Source organism: Pelophylax lessonae (genome assembly GCF_965119305.1).
Source record: "Pelophylax lessonae genome assembly, chromosome: 1".
NCBI lineage: Eukaryota > Metazoa > Chordata > Amphibia > Anura > Ranidae > Pelophylax > Pelophylax lessonae.
The window spans coordinates 755,057,707-755,072,294 of record NC_138768.1 but is presented as its reverse complement, the minus strand read 5'-3'; the positions used below and the strand labels follow the sequence as shown (position 1 = coordinate 755,072,294).

Genomic DNA, 14,588 nt, shown 5'->3' with positions numbered 1-14,588 from the left:
TGATGTGGTCAGTGTTTAGGACTAAATTTCAATTACATTAAATTAAAGGCAGCACATTTTTGCGCAGTACAGGAAAAAGTGTGTTTTTCACATTACCTCGCTGTACCTGGTGTGAACAAGCCCATAAATGTCTGTGAGGCAATGTTCAGTGATCTTAGGGTGTAACTCCTCCAAATCCCCCCTTCTAGCACAAATCCCCCCTCCTAGCACAACCCCCTCCCCCTCAATTCCTCCTCCTAGCACAAATCCCCCCTTCCCAGCACAAATCCCCCCCCCCCACCCCAATTCCTCCGCCTAGCACAAACCTCCTCAAATCCCCCCTCTTAGCACAACCCCCCCCCCCCCATTTCCTCCTAACACAAACCCCCCAAATTCCCCGTTCCTAAATTCCCACTTCTAGCACAAACTCCACTCCAATCCCCTCTCCCAGCACAATTTGCTCAAACCCCCCCTCCTAGCACAAATGTGGGCTGTGCTTAACTACTGTGCAGTGTGTGAGCTGTGTGTGTTAACTTCAATGCAGTAAGCTGTAGTGCTGCCCGACATGTCCTTAACAACCAATGACATCATCAGTTGGTAGGACACAGGCGAGCAGCTCGCACAGCTTTCTGTTTTGCCAGCAATAGTACACAAAGCTGCAAGGAGGAGGAGAAAGCTGTGCAGACTATACTTTCTCTCCTTGCAGAGTTGCAGTGCACAGGAGTTAACACAGAGTAGCCCTCAGAACGAGATGTGTCCGTGGCACCCCTGAGGACTCTTTCTGCCACCCCGGTTGAGAAACCCTGATTTACACTTTTTAAAGGTATTTTCAAGAAAATTTTTCCTGAAAAATAAGGAGGCAGCCATTACTGACCTCCAAAAATGTTATGTGCCTGTCTATCTCTGTACTTTTCAGTATTTTGAAACACTAATCTTGAAAAGCATGCAAAGCAGCAAAGTCTGAGTGAGGTGACGTATACTAACCTGTGTATTTGTTCCACATCACAAATGGATTGAGGATTTTTTTGAGATTGGCCAGTATTTAGCATAATTTCCTAAGGTGTTTTTAAATGAGTAAAAAACATGTTAAAAATAAATGAAAAAGTAACTGACACACACTGCTTTATAATCATTCTGCAGTTATTCTTTAGAGAACACAGAAGAGTTTATCAGCTCAGCACTAGAAGCTGACCCTGTGCAGAATGTCGTGGCTCAAGGGTTTAAACAGGAGCTGCCCTCATCAGCAGACAGAATGAAGGAAAAGGTACTTTCACTTTACTAAAGTAAAAAAAAATAGAGTCCAGCATATTCTCAGGGAACATATTCTTATTTGTGGTATATTTATTAAAGGAATAACAACTGTTTGCTTAGTAAATAAGGTGAAGCTGTGTTATCCAATAATGTGCTAGAAAAAAAATCTTTTCTCTATTGTTCATTGATTGACGCAGTCTCTGATCTTCATATCAGTAGGATTATGCGGCCCCCTACATGAGTAGGACACTAGGCAGAAAAAAGTTCTGGCTATGCCTATGGGCAGTCCCAGGGGGTATACCCTCTCTCCCTGCTATAGGATGTCAGTTTTAATCTGCCTAGTCAGGAGTAAGGACCCAGTTCCTTGCTGGGATCTCTGGTCCTGGCAAAGTTTTTTTCAAGTTAGCTTTTCTCCGGATTTTGTTTCTGGGAGATCTACCAGCAACTAAGCCAGATCTGGGAGACCGGGCTGTTATATAGATCCAGTGGTCACCCCAGCTGGCCAGCGAGCAAGTGCCGACCCCAGCTCGGCGCTAGGTCAGCCGCAACATAGTCCCATTAGACAAGGACTGGCCCCGCAAGTTAAACATCTCGCCAGGTCGCATACGACAGGGTCTAGGCTCAAGTCGCAGCGTTCCTATTTGGCCGACAGCCCCCCTCCCCACTTCGGCGGAGAGGGGTTCTGTCAGAAGATGGCGTCCGCCTGTTCCTGGTGCATTAGTAAATGTCCCCCCCTCTTCCCCTGGTTGATTTTGGAGTGGACGCTGGCCCCTCCCTAGGACGGTCGGACCCTTACAACCCCGGTTTCCCCTCTGTACTGTCACACACCCTCCACCTACCTGCCCCCCGCTCACTACTCGGGTTGTGGGACGGTTGTAACTACTCCCGGGGGCTGGGACCAAGCTTTAGGGCGCAGGTGGGGGCGGGAAGGAGCGCCGCCATAAAAGGAAGAATGATCCTGCACGGGGGGGTTACCTGTCACTTCCAGGGCCCCCTTCCTGTCGATCTCGTCCAGGAGGCTGGGGGGGTCCCCACGAAGGCACTCAGTAGCTCCGCAGGGCACCATTTTCTTATAGCCCATGTGCTCTGCAAGATTCGGTGGCAAAATTGGTTCACCCGGCGGCCATTTTGCGGTGGATTTCTAATAGGAATGTTTTGGGAGTTCCTGTAGGCATTTTTTCTGGTGGAGCCCCTCCCTATACCCTAGTGCTGATCCTCAGATCTTTCTTTCTGGATCAAGATTGTTGCAGGACATGTGCTGTGCAGACGCTTCTGGGCCTCCTGGTGCATCTTTGGTGTAGGGTGGTGAATCTGGGGGGTCTCTCTCTCTCTCTCTCTCTCTCTCTCTCTCTGCTGGGGGTCTTCAGTGCGCTCTGCCTGACCTCTTGGGGGCGCTGTAGCGTAGTGGGATGTTTTAAAAAATAAAATAAAAATTTAAACTTTTTGCTGAGGTGTTTCCATGGTGCAGCATGGACCCTGCAGAACATGTCCCCACCTGAACCCTCAAGGAGGCCACAGGGCCCTCCGCATCCCAGATATCAGTAGATGCACTGTCGGTAGCCCTGGAATTTTTGGTGTCCCGGGTGGAGGTGGCTTTTAGGGGGCGAGGTGCCAAAAAGCGCCCTCCGCCTACCCCTGCCTCATCTGATGTGTCAGATTCTAAATCTGATTTAGACACCGCAGACGTGGGTCTCCCTGCCGGGTCTACTACCTCGCGCCCTGTCTCCTCTGATAGTGAGGATGACATCTCTACCTCCGCCACCGTGCAAGAAAAAGCGCTGGTGGATGCACTGGTTGTATCCGTGCGTGAGACCCTAAAAATGGACGCAGCTGCGACTGAGGCGCAGGTTACGTTTGGCACTCACAAGCCATCTAGAGCGGGAAAGGTTTTCCCCTTTCCCGCGTATTTTGACAACATGGTCAAAAAAGAATGGGACTGCCCAAAGCGTTCCCCTGGGGTACCTACCCCTTTGAAGAGTCCCTTATAAAAAAGTGGACTGTGTCACCTATGGTGGACCCTCCGGTCTCACGTCTGAACAAAGCTACCATGATCCCAGTGGAGGATTCCCCATCCTTTAAGGATACGGCAGGTAGAAAGGCGGAGTCTGTGGCCCGCAATATGTACTCCCTGGCGGGGTCTGCACTAAGACCCGTGTTTAATGTTGCCCTTGTCTTGCAAACCTTGACTGTATGGGCTAAGTTGCTACGCCATGACCTGGAGGGGAAACAAGTCCCCCCTGCTTTTACGGAGATGGTGGACCAGCTGGTGCAGGGGCTGCAATTTGCTTGCGATGCTGCGCTGGATACTGCTCCCATATTGGCCCGACTGTCGGCTTCGGCAGTGGTCCTCCGCCGTATACTTTGGCTAAAGTGCTGGTTTGCGGATCAGACCTCAAAGAAGGCCTTGACTGATCTACCTTTTCAAGGAGATCACCTGTTTGGGGCTACCCTGGATGACATTATCAAAGGTCTCACAGGGGGTAAGTGTACCTTTCTCCCACGGGCTAACAAGGGCAAGGACCCGCAATGCAGACGGGGTCCCTCCTTTTCAGCACACAAGAAGTTTTTTCGCCCCTCAGGGTCAGCCGATAAGGCAAAGTTCTTCATGGCCCCCTCGGGTGGTTCCAAGTGACCCTCGTCTGGCAAACAAAAATCGAGCTTCTCCAAACCTGAGGATAAGGCCTCTTCGGGCCTGAAGGTGTGCCCTCACCCGTATCTGGGGTGTGGGGACGTCTTTGCCGGTTCCTGGACCTGTGGCTATCCCGGATACAAGACAGATGGGCTCACGAGGTCACACGGTCCGGGTACAAGATCAAGTTTCGATCCACCCTACCGGTGAGGTTCCTTTCTTCCAATGTGAGACTGTCCCCGGTTCGCCTACGGGCTCTCTTTGGGGGCAGTACAGGACCTGGTACAACAGGGAGTAATAGTTTGGTTCCGTGTCCGGAACGTTTTCAGGGCTTTTATTCAAACCTGTTTACGGTACCCAGGAAGGAAGGGAAGGTGCGTCCAATTCTGGACCTGAAGGCACTGAATTGCTTCGTGCGAGTTCAAAAATTCAAGATGGAATCAGTTCGCACGGTGGTGGCCTCCCTGCATCAGGGTGATTTCTTGGCCTCCATAGACATCAAAGATGCCTACCTTCACATCGCAATATGTGCAGGACATCAAAGGTTTCTGCGCCTTGCCGTGGGAGAGGATCATTATCAATTTGTGGCGTTACCCTCTGGGCTTGCCTCTGCTACTTGGGTCTTTATGAAGGTGTTGGCTCAGGTCCTGGCATTGGTATGCCAGCAGAGGATATCGGTCCTGGGTTACCTGGACGATCTGCTTCTCCGTGCGGAGTCTCCCACGGTGCTGGTGACCAATTCGGAGATCACCATGAGTTCGGGTGAAGCCTGATCCTTCGGAAGTCGTCCCTGGTCCCTTCTATGAGACTGGACTATCTGGGCCTGACTTTGGACTCTTGGTTTCTGCGATTTCAGCTATTTCTGTTCAGCAAATGGTCGTCCCTTCAGGCCTGTATGACAGTTCTGGGACTGATGGTGTCGTCCTTCGAGGCGGTCCCTTTTGCTCCATTCCACCCGAGAATTCTGAAGAAGGAAATCCTTCTCAAATGGAGCAAGAATTAAAATTCCCCGGACTTTCGCCCTCTGCACCGACGATCGGCGAGTGACCGGCAGACATCGGTTCCGCCGGTCACATGCACTGACGCCTGCTATTGGCTCACAAGGAAGTGACAGGCAAGCGACGTAGATCTACGTCACTTTGCCTGGCCGGGGCTGACCGCCGCAGTAAATAGTCGTGCGGCGGTCGGCAACCGGTTAAGGGTGTTTTAATCTCCCTTGAGGCTGTTTAATGTTTTTTTCAGGTGGGTCTCATCTTGTTCTGATGAGTCCTATGTTGTCTGGTTGGCTATGGGTTAGCCTTGGGGACTTATTTTTCTGCTTTTCCCACCCCCATTTCATGGCACTGCTTTGAGACGTCCCTACTGATATGAAGATCAGAGACTGCGTCCGTCAATGAATGATAGAGAAAATTAGATTTTTGTCTTACCATAAAATCCTTTTCTCTTAAGTTCATTGATGAACGCATTACCCGCCCCTCTATTTTAAGTTGGGTTGGTATTATATTCTCTGACACTACTTTGATACAAAACTGACATCGTATAGCAGGGAGAGAGGGTATACCCCCTGGGACTGCCCATAGCATAGCCAGAACTTTTTTCTGCCTAGTGTCCTCATGTAGGGGACAGCATAACCCTACGGGTATGAATATCAGAGACTGCGTCCGTCAATGAACTTAAGAGAAAAGGATTTTAGGGTAAGACAAAAATCTAATTTTTGTTGGGTTTGTTTGCTTGTTTTTGTTGGGGTGTTTTTAGTGCCCCTTCCACATGGGGCGGGCTCCATCCGAGTCTGCCTGTTTAGTGGTGAATCTGTCCGCTGATCCCCGCTGAGCAGGCGGATGGCTGGTCCGTGTCTGATCCGCATATGCAGAGTGGACACGGACACAGCCCGCTCTCCTCTATGGGTGGTCGGATGTAAACGGACAGCCTGTCTGTTTACACCCGGCTGCCATCCGATCCACCAGACAGATCGGATTGGATGTCGGCAGGTCTCAATAGACTTGTGTTCATTGACTCCTGCTGCTCCATATAGGAGACTGGAGGGTCTAAATGGATCCACCTGAAAAACTGACAGGCGGACACGATTGTGTAAAAGGGGCCTAGCTGCCCTTGATTGGACAAAGTGTGCACAGATTAAATTCCTTAGTGTAGTGCAAAAACAACTAGCATTTTTTTACATAAATGGATTTTGAGATTTGTGGAAGTTTTGGAGAGAACAGTATTTGTACCTTGGCAGGAATTTTTGTAATTTTTTCTGTCCTGAATTTCACCCAAGAAATAAACAAAAATACTGTGGAATAAAAGAACTTGAACAGGGTTATTTTAGAAAGCAAACGTTTCAAGACATGAAATGTACGTAACTAAAAATGTCATACCACAGATCAAGTCATTGGTTATCTATGTTTAATTTGACCCATTTATCTAATTTCATTAAGAAAAAAAAAAATAGCCCAAAAATGTTATCATGCGCACATACCACAAAAATTGTGCAATCATGTATGCAAAATAGGGGGGAAAACAATAAAATAAATTGTCTTTAGCAGTAGGAAAATAAATTGTGTGTGTATGTGTGTGTTTGTGTGTATGTGTGTGTATATGTATATATATATATATATATATATATATATACACATGTGTGTATATATAAATAAAGTGGTTCCCAAAGGTTTTTTTATACCCTAATGGATTCTGTGCAAAACTTGCTATGGGGGGACACACTGGAGAGTAGAGCGGCGACAGGGGGACCTCAGGAGGAGGATCTGGCCGCTCTGTATAATACATTGCACAGAGCAGATAAGTAAAGCACATCTTTTTATTTTAATTTAAAAAAAAAAAAAAGGATTTACATTCACTTTAAGCACAAAGCTTGAGTACAGTTATCTTTAGACACCAGATGGCAGTCGGCTGTGTACACATAATCCAGTTGCAAAATGATTGTTGTAAAACATACAGAATCGTATTGGGCAGTCTGATTATCGAGGGGGTAGAGGGAGCACTGTGGGCACTGGGCCTGTCTGGGGGCACCAGTAATGATCAGTGAGGAAAACCCATTCCAGCTAATCCATTTCTTTCATAAGCAGGCTTGTCTATGTGGTTAAATGAAAATGGTTATTCTTTAAAATACTGTTGAAGGGTTGGTCCATGTAGTTGGAATAATGGCATGTTTCATATGTTGTGGTCTTTTATAACAATGTGTTTTTTTTGTTTTTTTGTGTATTTTTTTGTAACTTTATTATCTGTCATAATAACACTATTGACTTGTTTACCCCTATCATAAAGAGAGCAAAAGCAGATAAAGAGGATCTCGATGATCGCTATTTCCAGGATTTAGAATGCCCAGAATATGATGACTTCAGGGCTGAGGCCCTTCTGTATCATCGGAAGCAGCAGGAAAGCTACAGGAAAGCAGCCGAAGCTCACAACCGGGGAATGAAACAAGTTGCAGCTTTTTATGCTCAACAGGTTAGTTTTGTTAAAGATAAGAGAATTCAGTTAAATGGCAAAAAGAGAAGAGGATTCAGTTAAATGGCAAAGAAGGTAATTTAGGTCTCATTTCGGACTACACACAGATCTCCTGGTTTATTGCAAATATCAAAATTTGGGTGACTGTTCGTGGTGCTACAGCCTTCCTCTCTCTAAGGTAGCCCATAAATGAGTCAGTTTTTTTTTTTTTGTTCAACCAGTGGGTTAAACAAAAAAATGGACCGAATTTCCCCATCCACGCACTCAAGGTGGATGGGGGAATCCTCCCCGATGAGCTATTCTATCCTTCCCCGCCATCAGAGTACACTGATCAGTGTTGCAGGCTATAGCCTCCAGCACTAATCAAGCAGGGACAATCAGACAGGAATCAGGATGGTTGTACATAAGTTGATCGGTAGATTGACATCTTTACAACCTCCCTGCCCATATTTGAATATAAATTTAGGGATTTCGATCCATGTAAGGCGGGCTTTACATAACAAATTGATAAATTAAAATTTCTAGCCCCCAAAGGAAAACGTGCCCCCATAATAAATGGTGAAACTGGCAAATTTAGACTGGGAGGGGACTTCTTAACCTATTTAATTTTTTTCTCTTGTTAAGGTCAGCACTAAAGCAATAATTAATAATAAAAAACAATTTCTCTTACGTCCTCCGACAGTCACCGCCCCTCATAAGTCATCACTATTGGGTATTGACTAGGCATAAGACTTAGTTTAAAGAACAAAAGCATTTAGCATAGACACACCTATGGGGGCTGTCCCACTGGTCAATACCCCCCTGCTATAATCCCTCCCAACTCAGTTTGTCTCTGCCTAGCGTCAGGAGTAGTCAGGCTTCCCTGTGCTGGGGCTACAGTCTCAGCCTTTCTAATCTTTTCTTTGATTTTTATTTGCAAAGTGTCAGTTTTTTCTTTGCTTTACTAGCTGTTTATTTTGTCAGCTTTAGTTTAGTTGGATCTTTGGATGAAGATGGATCAAGCGGAGCTGAGAATCGGACTGGCCGCCCTGGCTCTCCAGGGCAGAGGGTCAGATGGATCCCCAGCCCGCCATCGAGCGTTCGGCTATGGTTCGCCCTGGCACTATGAATGACCCATCCCTGCTCGCAGCAGGGATGCAGCCTGTGAGGTGGCTACCTCACTGGATGCATATGCGGCTCTGTGCTGCGGTGTCCTGCGTTTTTGGCTGACGGCATTCCCTGTTATCTGAGGACAGAGGCTTTCCGTTCATAGAGGCAACCCACGCCATCCGGTACAGGTAAGTACTTTCTGTGTGGGGACCTCTGTCTGGGGTGGCAGTCCTGTGTTGCTGTGTGTCCCCTCATGTCTGTGCGTTTGTGGGGCTCCCTGATGCGATCCCTGCGGGGGTCTTCTTTAATACACTGCTGGCTGTGTGGTGTGGGGGCCCCTCTCCTGTGTCGCTTTTTAGTGTTTGGGAGGTGCAGACTGTGTGTGAGGCGGCCGCTGCGGCTAAAAACCGCGCATTCCGCCATTTTGGATGTGGGCAGCATGTCTGGCTTCACTGTGGGCTTTTACTATAGCTTGCTATGTAGTGTTTTTGGCGCCATCCGGCACGTGGCAGAACGATCGTTCCGAGCACATGTCGGCGGCCATCTTGCCGAAGCCTTCCATTCATTCCTATGGGCAGCCATTTTCCCTGGGCCTTGCAGCATATAGTTCAGTTTCTGGTGACCTCACTTCCTTTTCCTCTGGAGCGGCGATCGGTGTGGTAACACTCTGTGGGGCTCTGCAGACTGTCTCTTCCATATCTCTCTGTTCTATCCTTTCTGGCTCAGTTTTGTCCCTCTTGGGGGGGTCTGTGTACACAGTGCTTATAGCGGTGGGCTGTGCTATCCGCAGCTCTTTTAAAGGGCCAGTACTTTTGCTTATTGATTTTTGCAATGGATTCTCAGGACAGCAAATTCCCTCCAGTGTGGATTCCCATCCACGCGGTGAATGAGGATACCCCGGTGTTCCGGAACCCTATGGACAGGAGGTTGGAGTCTCTTGCCCGCCATGCCTATACGGTGGCGGGCTCTATGCTAAAACCTATTTTTGCTTCCGTCATGGTGGCTCAGGCGGTGGCGGACTGGACTAAGGTGCTTAGACACACTCTTGTGACGGATTCTGCCCCGCCTGCTACGCTGGAAATGGTGGACCAAATTCATCAAGGGGTCACGTTTTTGTGCGATGCGGCCTTAAATAAGGCCCCTTTGGCTGCACGCCTGTCTAGTGTCGCGGTGCTTAACCGTCGACTGATCTGGCTGAAGAGCTGGTCGGCTGACCAGACGTCACGGAAAATGGGGGCTGACTTTCCTTATGCTGGGTCTCGCCTTTTTGGCGAGGCCTTGGATACTTTGGTGAAAGAAGTCACTGGGGGCAAGAGCACTCTGCTGCCCCAAAATCCGAAGAACAAGTCCTTTCGCGGCAAGCGGGGTTCCGCCTGTAGACCCACTCAGGGGTCCTTTCGTGCTTTTAAGTCACAATTCAAGGGAAAACCTTTCAAGGGCCAAGGTGGCCAGAAGAAGCCCTGGGCGGGTAAGCAAAAGTCCGGCCATGCCGGCACGGCGGCTAAGCCCGCCTCTGCCTGAAGGGACGCCCTCACCCGTTTCAGGGGTGGGGGGTCGTTTGCGCGGTTTCCTCCTACCTTGAGGAAATCATTCGATCAGGATACAAGATCAAATTCCTTTCACGGCCGGCGGACAGATTCTTTCCCTCAAATCTTCATTTGACCCCAGGGCGTTTACAGGACCTGCATCAAGCGTTGCAGGACCTCTTGGTCCAGGGGGTAATTGTCCCGATGCCTCATCGGGACAGGTTTCGGGGGTTTTACTCCAATCTGTTCACTGTGCCCAGAAAGGAGGGCAAGGTGCGTCCTATCCTGGACTTGAAAGCTCTGAACCGCTTTGTGCGTGTTTGGAAGTTCTGCATGGAATCCCTCCGCTCAGTGGTGGCCTCCCTGAGTCCAGGGGAATTCCTGGCCTCTATCGACCTGAAGGATGCGTATCTGCACATCCCCATTTTCGAGGGTCATCAGAGGTACCTTCGGTTCGCCATTGCGGAGGACCATTATCAGTTCGTAGCGTTACCTTTCGGTCTCACTTCGGCTCCAAGGGTCTTTACCAAAGTGCTGGCGCCTGTTCTGGGCCTGTTGAGGGCACAGGGCATTGCGGTCTTGGGATATCTGGACGATCTCCTGTTAAGATCGAGTGCCAGTCAGAGCCTGACGTGCGATCTGTCAATTACGGTACAGACGCTACAGGAGTTCGGTTGGACCATCGACGTTCAGAAGTCGACTTTGTCTCCTTCGGTTCGTCTTCCCTATCTAGGAATGGTTCTGGACTCTGCTCAAGCGAAGGTTTTTCTGCCGGAGGACAAGCTCCGGATCCTTCAAAACGAGGTCAGGTCCCTCAGGGACAACCAGTCCTTGTCGCTCAGGACCTGTATGCGGTGCCTGGGGTTGATGGTATCAGCCTTCGAGGCGATACCATTTGCTCAGTTTCACACTCGGTCTCTCTAAGCGGAGATCCTGGCCAGGTGGGACAGACTACCTCAGTCCTTGGATCTGAGGGTCTCGTTGAGTCGCCAGACCAGAATGGATCTTCTGTGGTGGCTTCAGTCCCCGGCTGTGTCAGAAGGGAAATCCTTCCGTCTGTTGCTGTGGACGATGATTACCACGGTGGCCAGCCTTTCGGGCTGGGGTGGAGTCCTGGGCAACCTTTCTGCCCAGGGCATTTGGTCGGAGGAGGAATCCTCCCTTCCGATCAACGTATTGGAATTGAGAGAGATCAAACTCTGTCTCTTCCAATGGTCGGAGCGACTTCGGGGACGTCCTGTTCGGGTACAGACGGACAATGCTACCGCGGTGGCTTACATCAACCACCAAGGGGGTACCAGGAGTGCCAGGTCGGCCCGGGAGGTGACCGACATTCTGTCCTGGGCCAAGACTCATGTCCCGGCGATTTCGGCAGTTCACATTCTGGGTGTGGAGAATTGGCAGGCCGACTATCTGAGCCGCCAGACCCTGGACCAGGGGGAATGGTCTCTACACCCGGAGGTCTTCCAAATGCTGTGTGCGAAGTGGGGATCCCCAGACGTGGACCTGTTCGCGTCTTGGCTAAGTCACAAGGTGGAAAGGTTTGTGGCAAGAACGAGCGATCCTCGGGCGGACGTCTCGGATGCGCTGGTGGCCCCTTGGCATCAGTATCGTCTGATGTATGCCTTTCCTCCAATTAAGTTGTTATCCAGGTTCCTTCGCAGGCTAGCCTCGGAACCGTCGGTCCTGGTACACCGACGTTGTTCACCTGGCGGTCGAGCCTCCTTGGCGGCTGCCAATGCGGGAAGATCTACTGTCTCAGGGACCGATCTTCCATCCTGCTTTACAGTCGCTGGCTTTAACGGCCTGGCTGTTGAAAGCCAGGTCCTGAGAGACAGGGGTCTCTCCCCGGAGGTCATTCCTACTTTAATCAAGGCTAGGAAAGCCTCGTCTGGTAAATGTATTACCGCACCTGGAAAGCCTATTTTGCCTGGTGTGAGTCCAGGAGGTTTTCTCCTCGCTCATACTCTGTGTTGGCTTTCCTTCAGACTGGTGTGGACTAAGGATGATCGAACGGTTCGGGTCGACCATCGGTTCGACCCGAACATTGGATGTTCGATATTCGGCCGAATACCGAACTTTTTGCGGCAAAAGTTCGGTATTCGGCCACCAGAACCGCCCAAAATGCACTGGGACAGGAACTGGGCTTTAAAAGCCCGTGATTGGCCCAGAAACGTCTGCAAAAGCCAATGAGGGGGCAGGAGTCTCCTAGGAACGTGATTGGAGTGACTACGGGGACCAGAGGCCAATCAGGAGTGAATACGCCCCACACTATATAAGATGGCCCCGCCTAACCCCTAGCACAGTTATCCAGATCCTGTTGAAGAGAGTTGAAGCAGTTCTGTCTGACTCCTGCTTGCTACACTACATTTCCTATATATCGAGTGGTTCTAAAGCTCCATATAGCAGAATTGTATTTAGCTTACAGCCAGTGTAGATAGATACAGCGATTGTGCTGGTTCTTAGAGTTACAAAAAAAAAAAAAAAACTTAAGGGACAGTGTCAGTCTTCTGCTGTATGGAGCTTTCTATTTAGTGGAAAGGGATATCTAGTGTAGTTAGGGAACTTTGTACTACATTAGTTAGATTTGAAAATTGAGTTTCTGTAGGGAAAGTGTGAGGGTTCTGTTTAGTGAGCACGTGGCACAGTGCTGCTGTATCACAGCAGGTATACGTGCTTGCTAGGCAGCAAAATCCAGTGACAACTTAACGCCTGTTGTTCAAAGCGTTAGGTGCACTGTACAAAAGCCTTTGCAACTGTGCGTGACACGCAACTGCTGTGCTGTATCCAGCGACAACTGTGGGTCGCATAGCAGTGTGCGTTTTTCACTGCACACAGTTGCCAACGCATCAGTGACAACCTAACGCCTGTTGTTCAAAGCGTTAGGTCCACTGTGCAAAAGGCTTTGCTACTGTGCGTGACACGCAACTGCTGTGCTGTATCCAGCGACAACTGTGGGTCGCATAGCAGTGTGCGTTTTTCACTGCACACAGTTGCCAACGCATCAGTGACAACCTAACGCCTGTTGTTCAAAGCGTTAGGTCCACTGTGCAAAAGCCTTTGCAACTGTGCGTGACACATCTGCTGTGCTGTATCCAGCGACAACTGTGGGTCGCATAGCAGTGTGCGTTTTTCACCGCACACAGTTGCCAACGCATCAGTGACAACCTAACGCCTGTTGTTCAAAGCGTTAGGTCCACTGTGCAAAAGGCTTTGCTACTGTGCGTGACACGCAACTGCTGTGCTGTATCCAGCGACAACTGTGGGTCGCATAGCAGTGTGCGTTTTTCACTGCACACAGTTGCCAACGCATCAGTGACAACCTAACGCCTGTTGTTCAAAGCGTTAGGTCCACTGTGCAAAAGCCTTTGCAACTGTGCGTGACACATCTGCTGTGCTGTATCCAGCGACAACTGTGGGTCGCATAGCAGTGTGCGTTTTTCACCGCACACAGTTGCCAACGCATCAGTGACAACCTAACGCCTGTTGTTCAAAGCGTTAGGTCCACTGTGCAAAAGGCTTTGCTACTGTGCGTGACACATCTGCTGTGCTGTATCCAGCGACAACTGTGGGTCGCATAGCAGTGTGCGTTTTTCACCACACACAGTTGCCAACGCATTAGTGAGAAATATGCCTGGTAGACCAAGAAAAGGCATACGTGGCCCTGCTGCGGAAAGGGGCACAGCTTCTAGGGTGTCTAGAGGCCGGGGTGGACGTGGTGGTCAGTCCTCAGCCAGGCCACCATTTGGATTGTTCTCCGGCAGTGGCCAAGCTATACGTCCACAGTATGTACAGGAGGTGGTGGACTATATGACCAAACCCTCATCATCGGCATCATCTGCAACTACAGTGACCCAGGCAGAGAAAAGTGGTCAGTCTTCTGCAGTTGTCAGAACAAATACAGATGAGTCCATGTCCACCTCATGTCCTCCCTTAGACCCAACTTCAGACATGGCAGAGGAGTCAGCTGAGCTGTTTGACCACAGTGTCGGCCATCTACTCCAGCCTGATGCTCAGTCCTTTATGGAGTCTGATGTTGGGTCTGAGTTTGAGGACGAGGCAGAGCAAACAAGAGGGGAGAGCAGACGGGCCGCTCCATCTAAGGCCGCACCTGTTGTCTCCCGGGCCAGGCCTGATGCTCAGTCTTTGATGGAGTCAGATGTTGGGTCTGAGTTTGAGGAGGAGGCAGAGCAAACAAGAGGGGAGAGCAGACGGCCCGCTCCATCTAAGGCCGCACCTGTTGTCTCCCGGGCCAGGCCTGATGCTCAGTCTTTGATGGAGTCAGATGTTGGGTCTGAGGTTGAGGAGGAGGCAGAGCAAGCAAGAGGGGAGAGCAGACGGCCCGCTCCATCTAAGGCCGCACCTGTTGTCTCCCAGGCCAGGCCTGATGCTCAGTCTTTGATGGAATCAGATGTTGGGTCTGAGGTTGAGGAGGAGGCAGAGCAAACAAGAGGGGAGAGCAGACGGCCTACTCCATCTAAGGCCGCACCTGTTGTCTCCCGGGCCACTATACACACCTCATCTTGCTGGGCCTTTTTTGAGACATCCCATGCAGATAAAACAGTTGCGATCTGCAAGATTTGTAAGAAGGGTATAAAACGTGGCAAAAATGTCAACCACCTGGGTACAAGCTGCCTAAACAGGCATTTGAC

The 14,588-nt window shown here is 49.8% G+C and overlaps 1 protein-coding gene across 1 annotated transcript in view; it reads left to right on the top strand.

Annotated features, from left to right (window-relative positions):
* N4BP2 (NEDD4 binding protein 2) overlaps positions 1 to 14,588 on the top strand; it is a 337,469-nt gene that overhangs the window by 257,368 nt on the left and 65,513 nt on the right. Inside the window, exons 14-15 of the mRNA XM_082258615.1 lie at positions 1,120 to 1,243; positions 7,139 to 7,321. Coding sequence (XP_082114741.1) covers positions 1,120 to 1,243; positions 7,139 to 7,321 — 307 coding nt within the window. The remainder of the gene's footprint in view (positions 1 to 1,119; positions 1,244 to 7,138; positions 7,322 to 14,588) is intronic.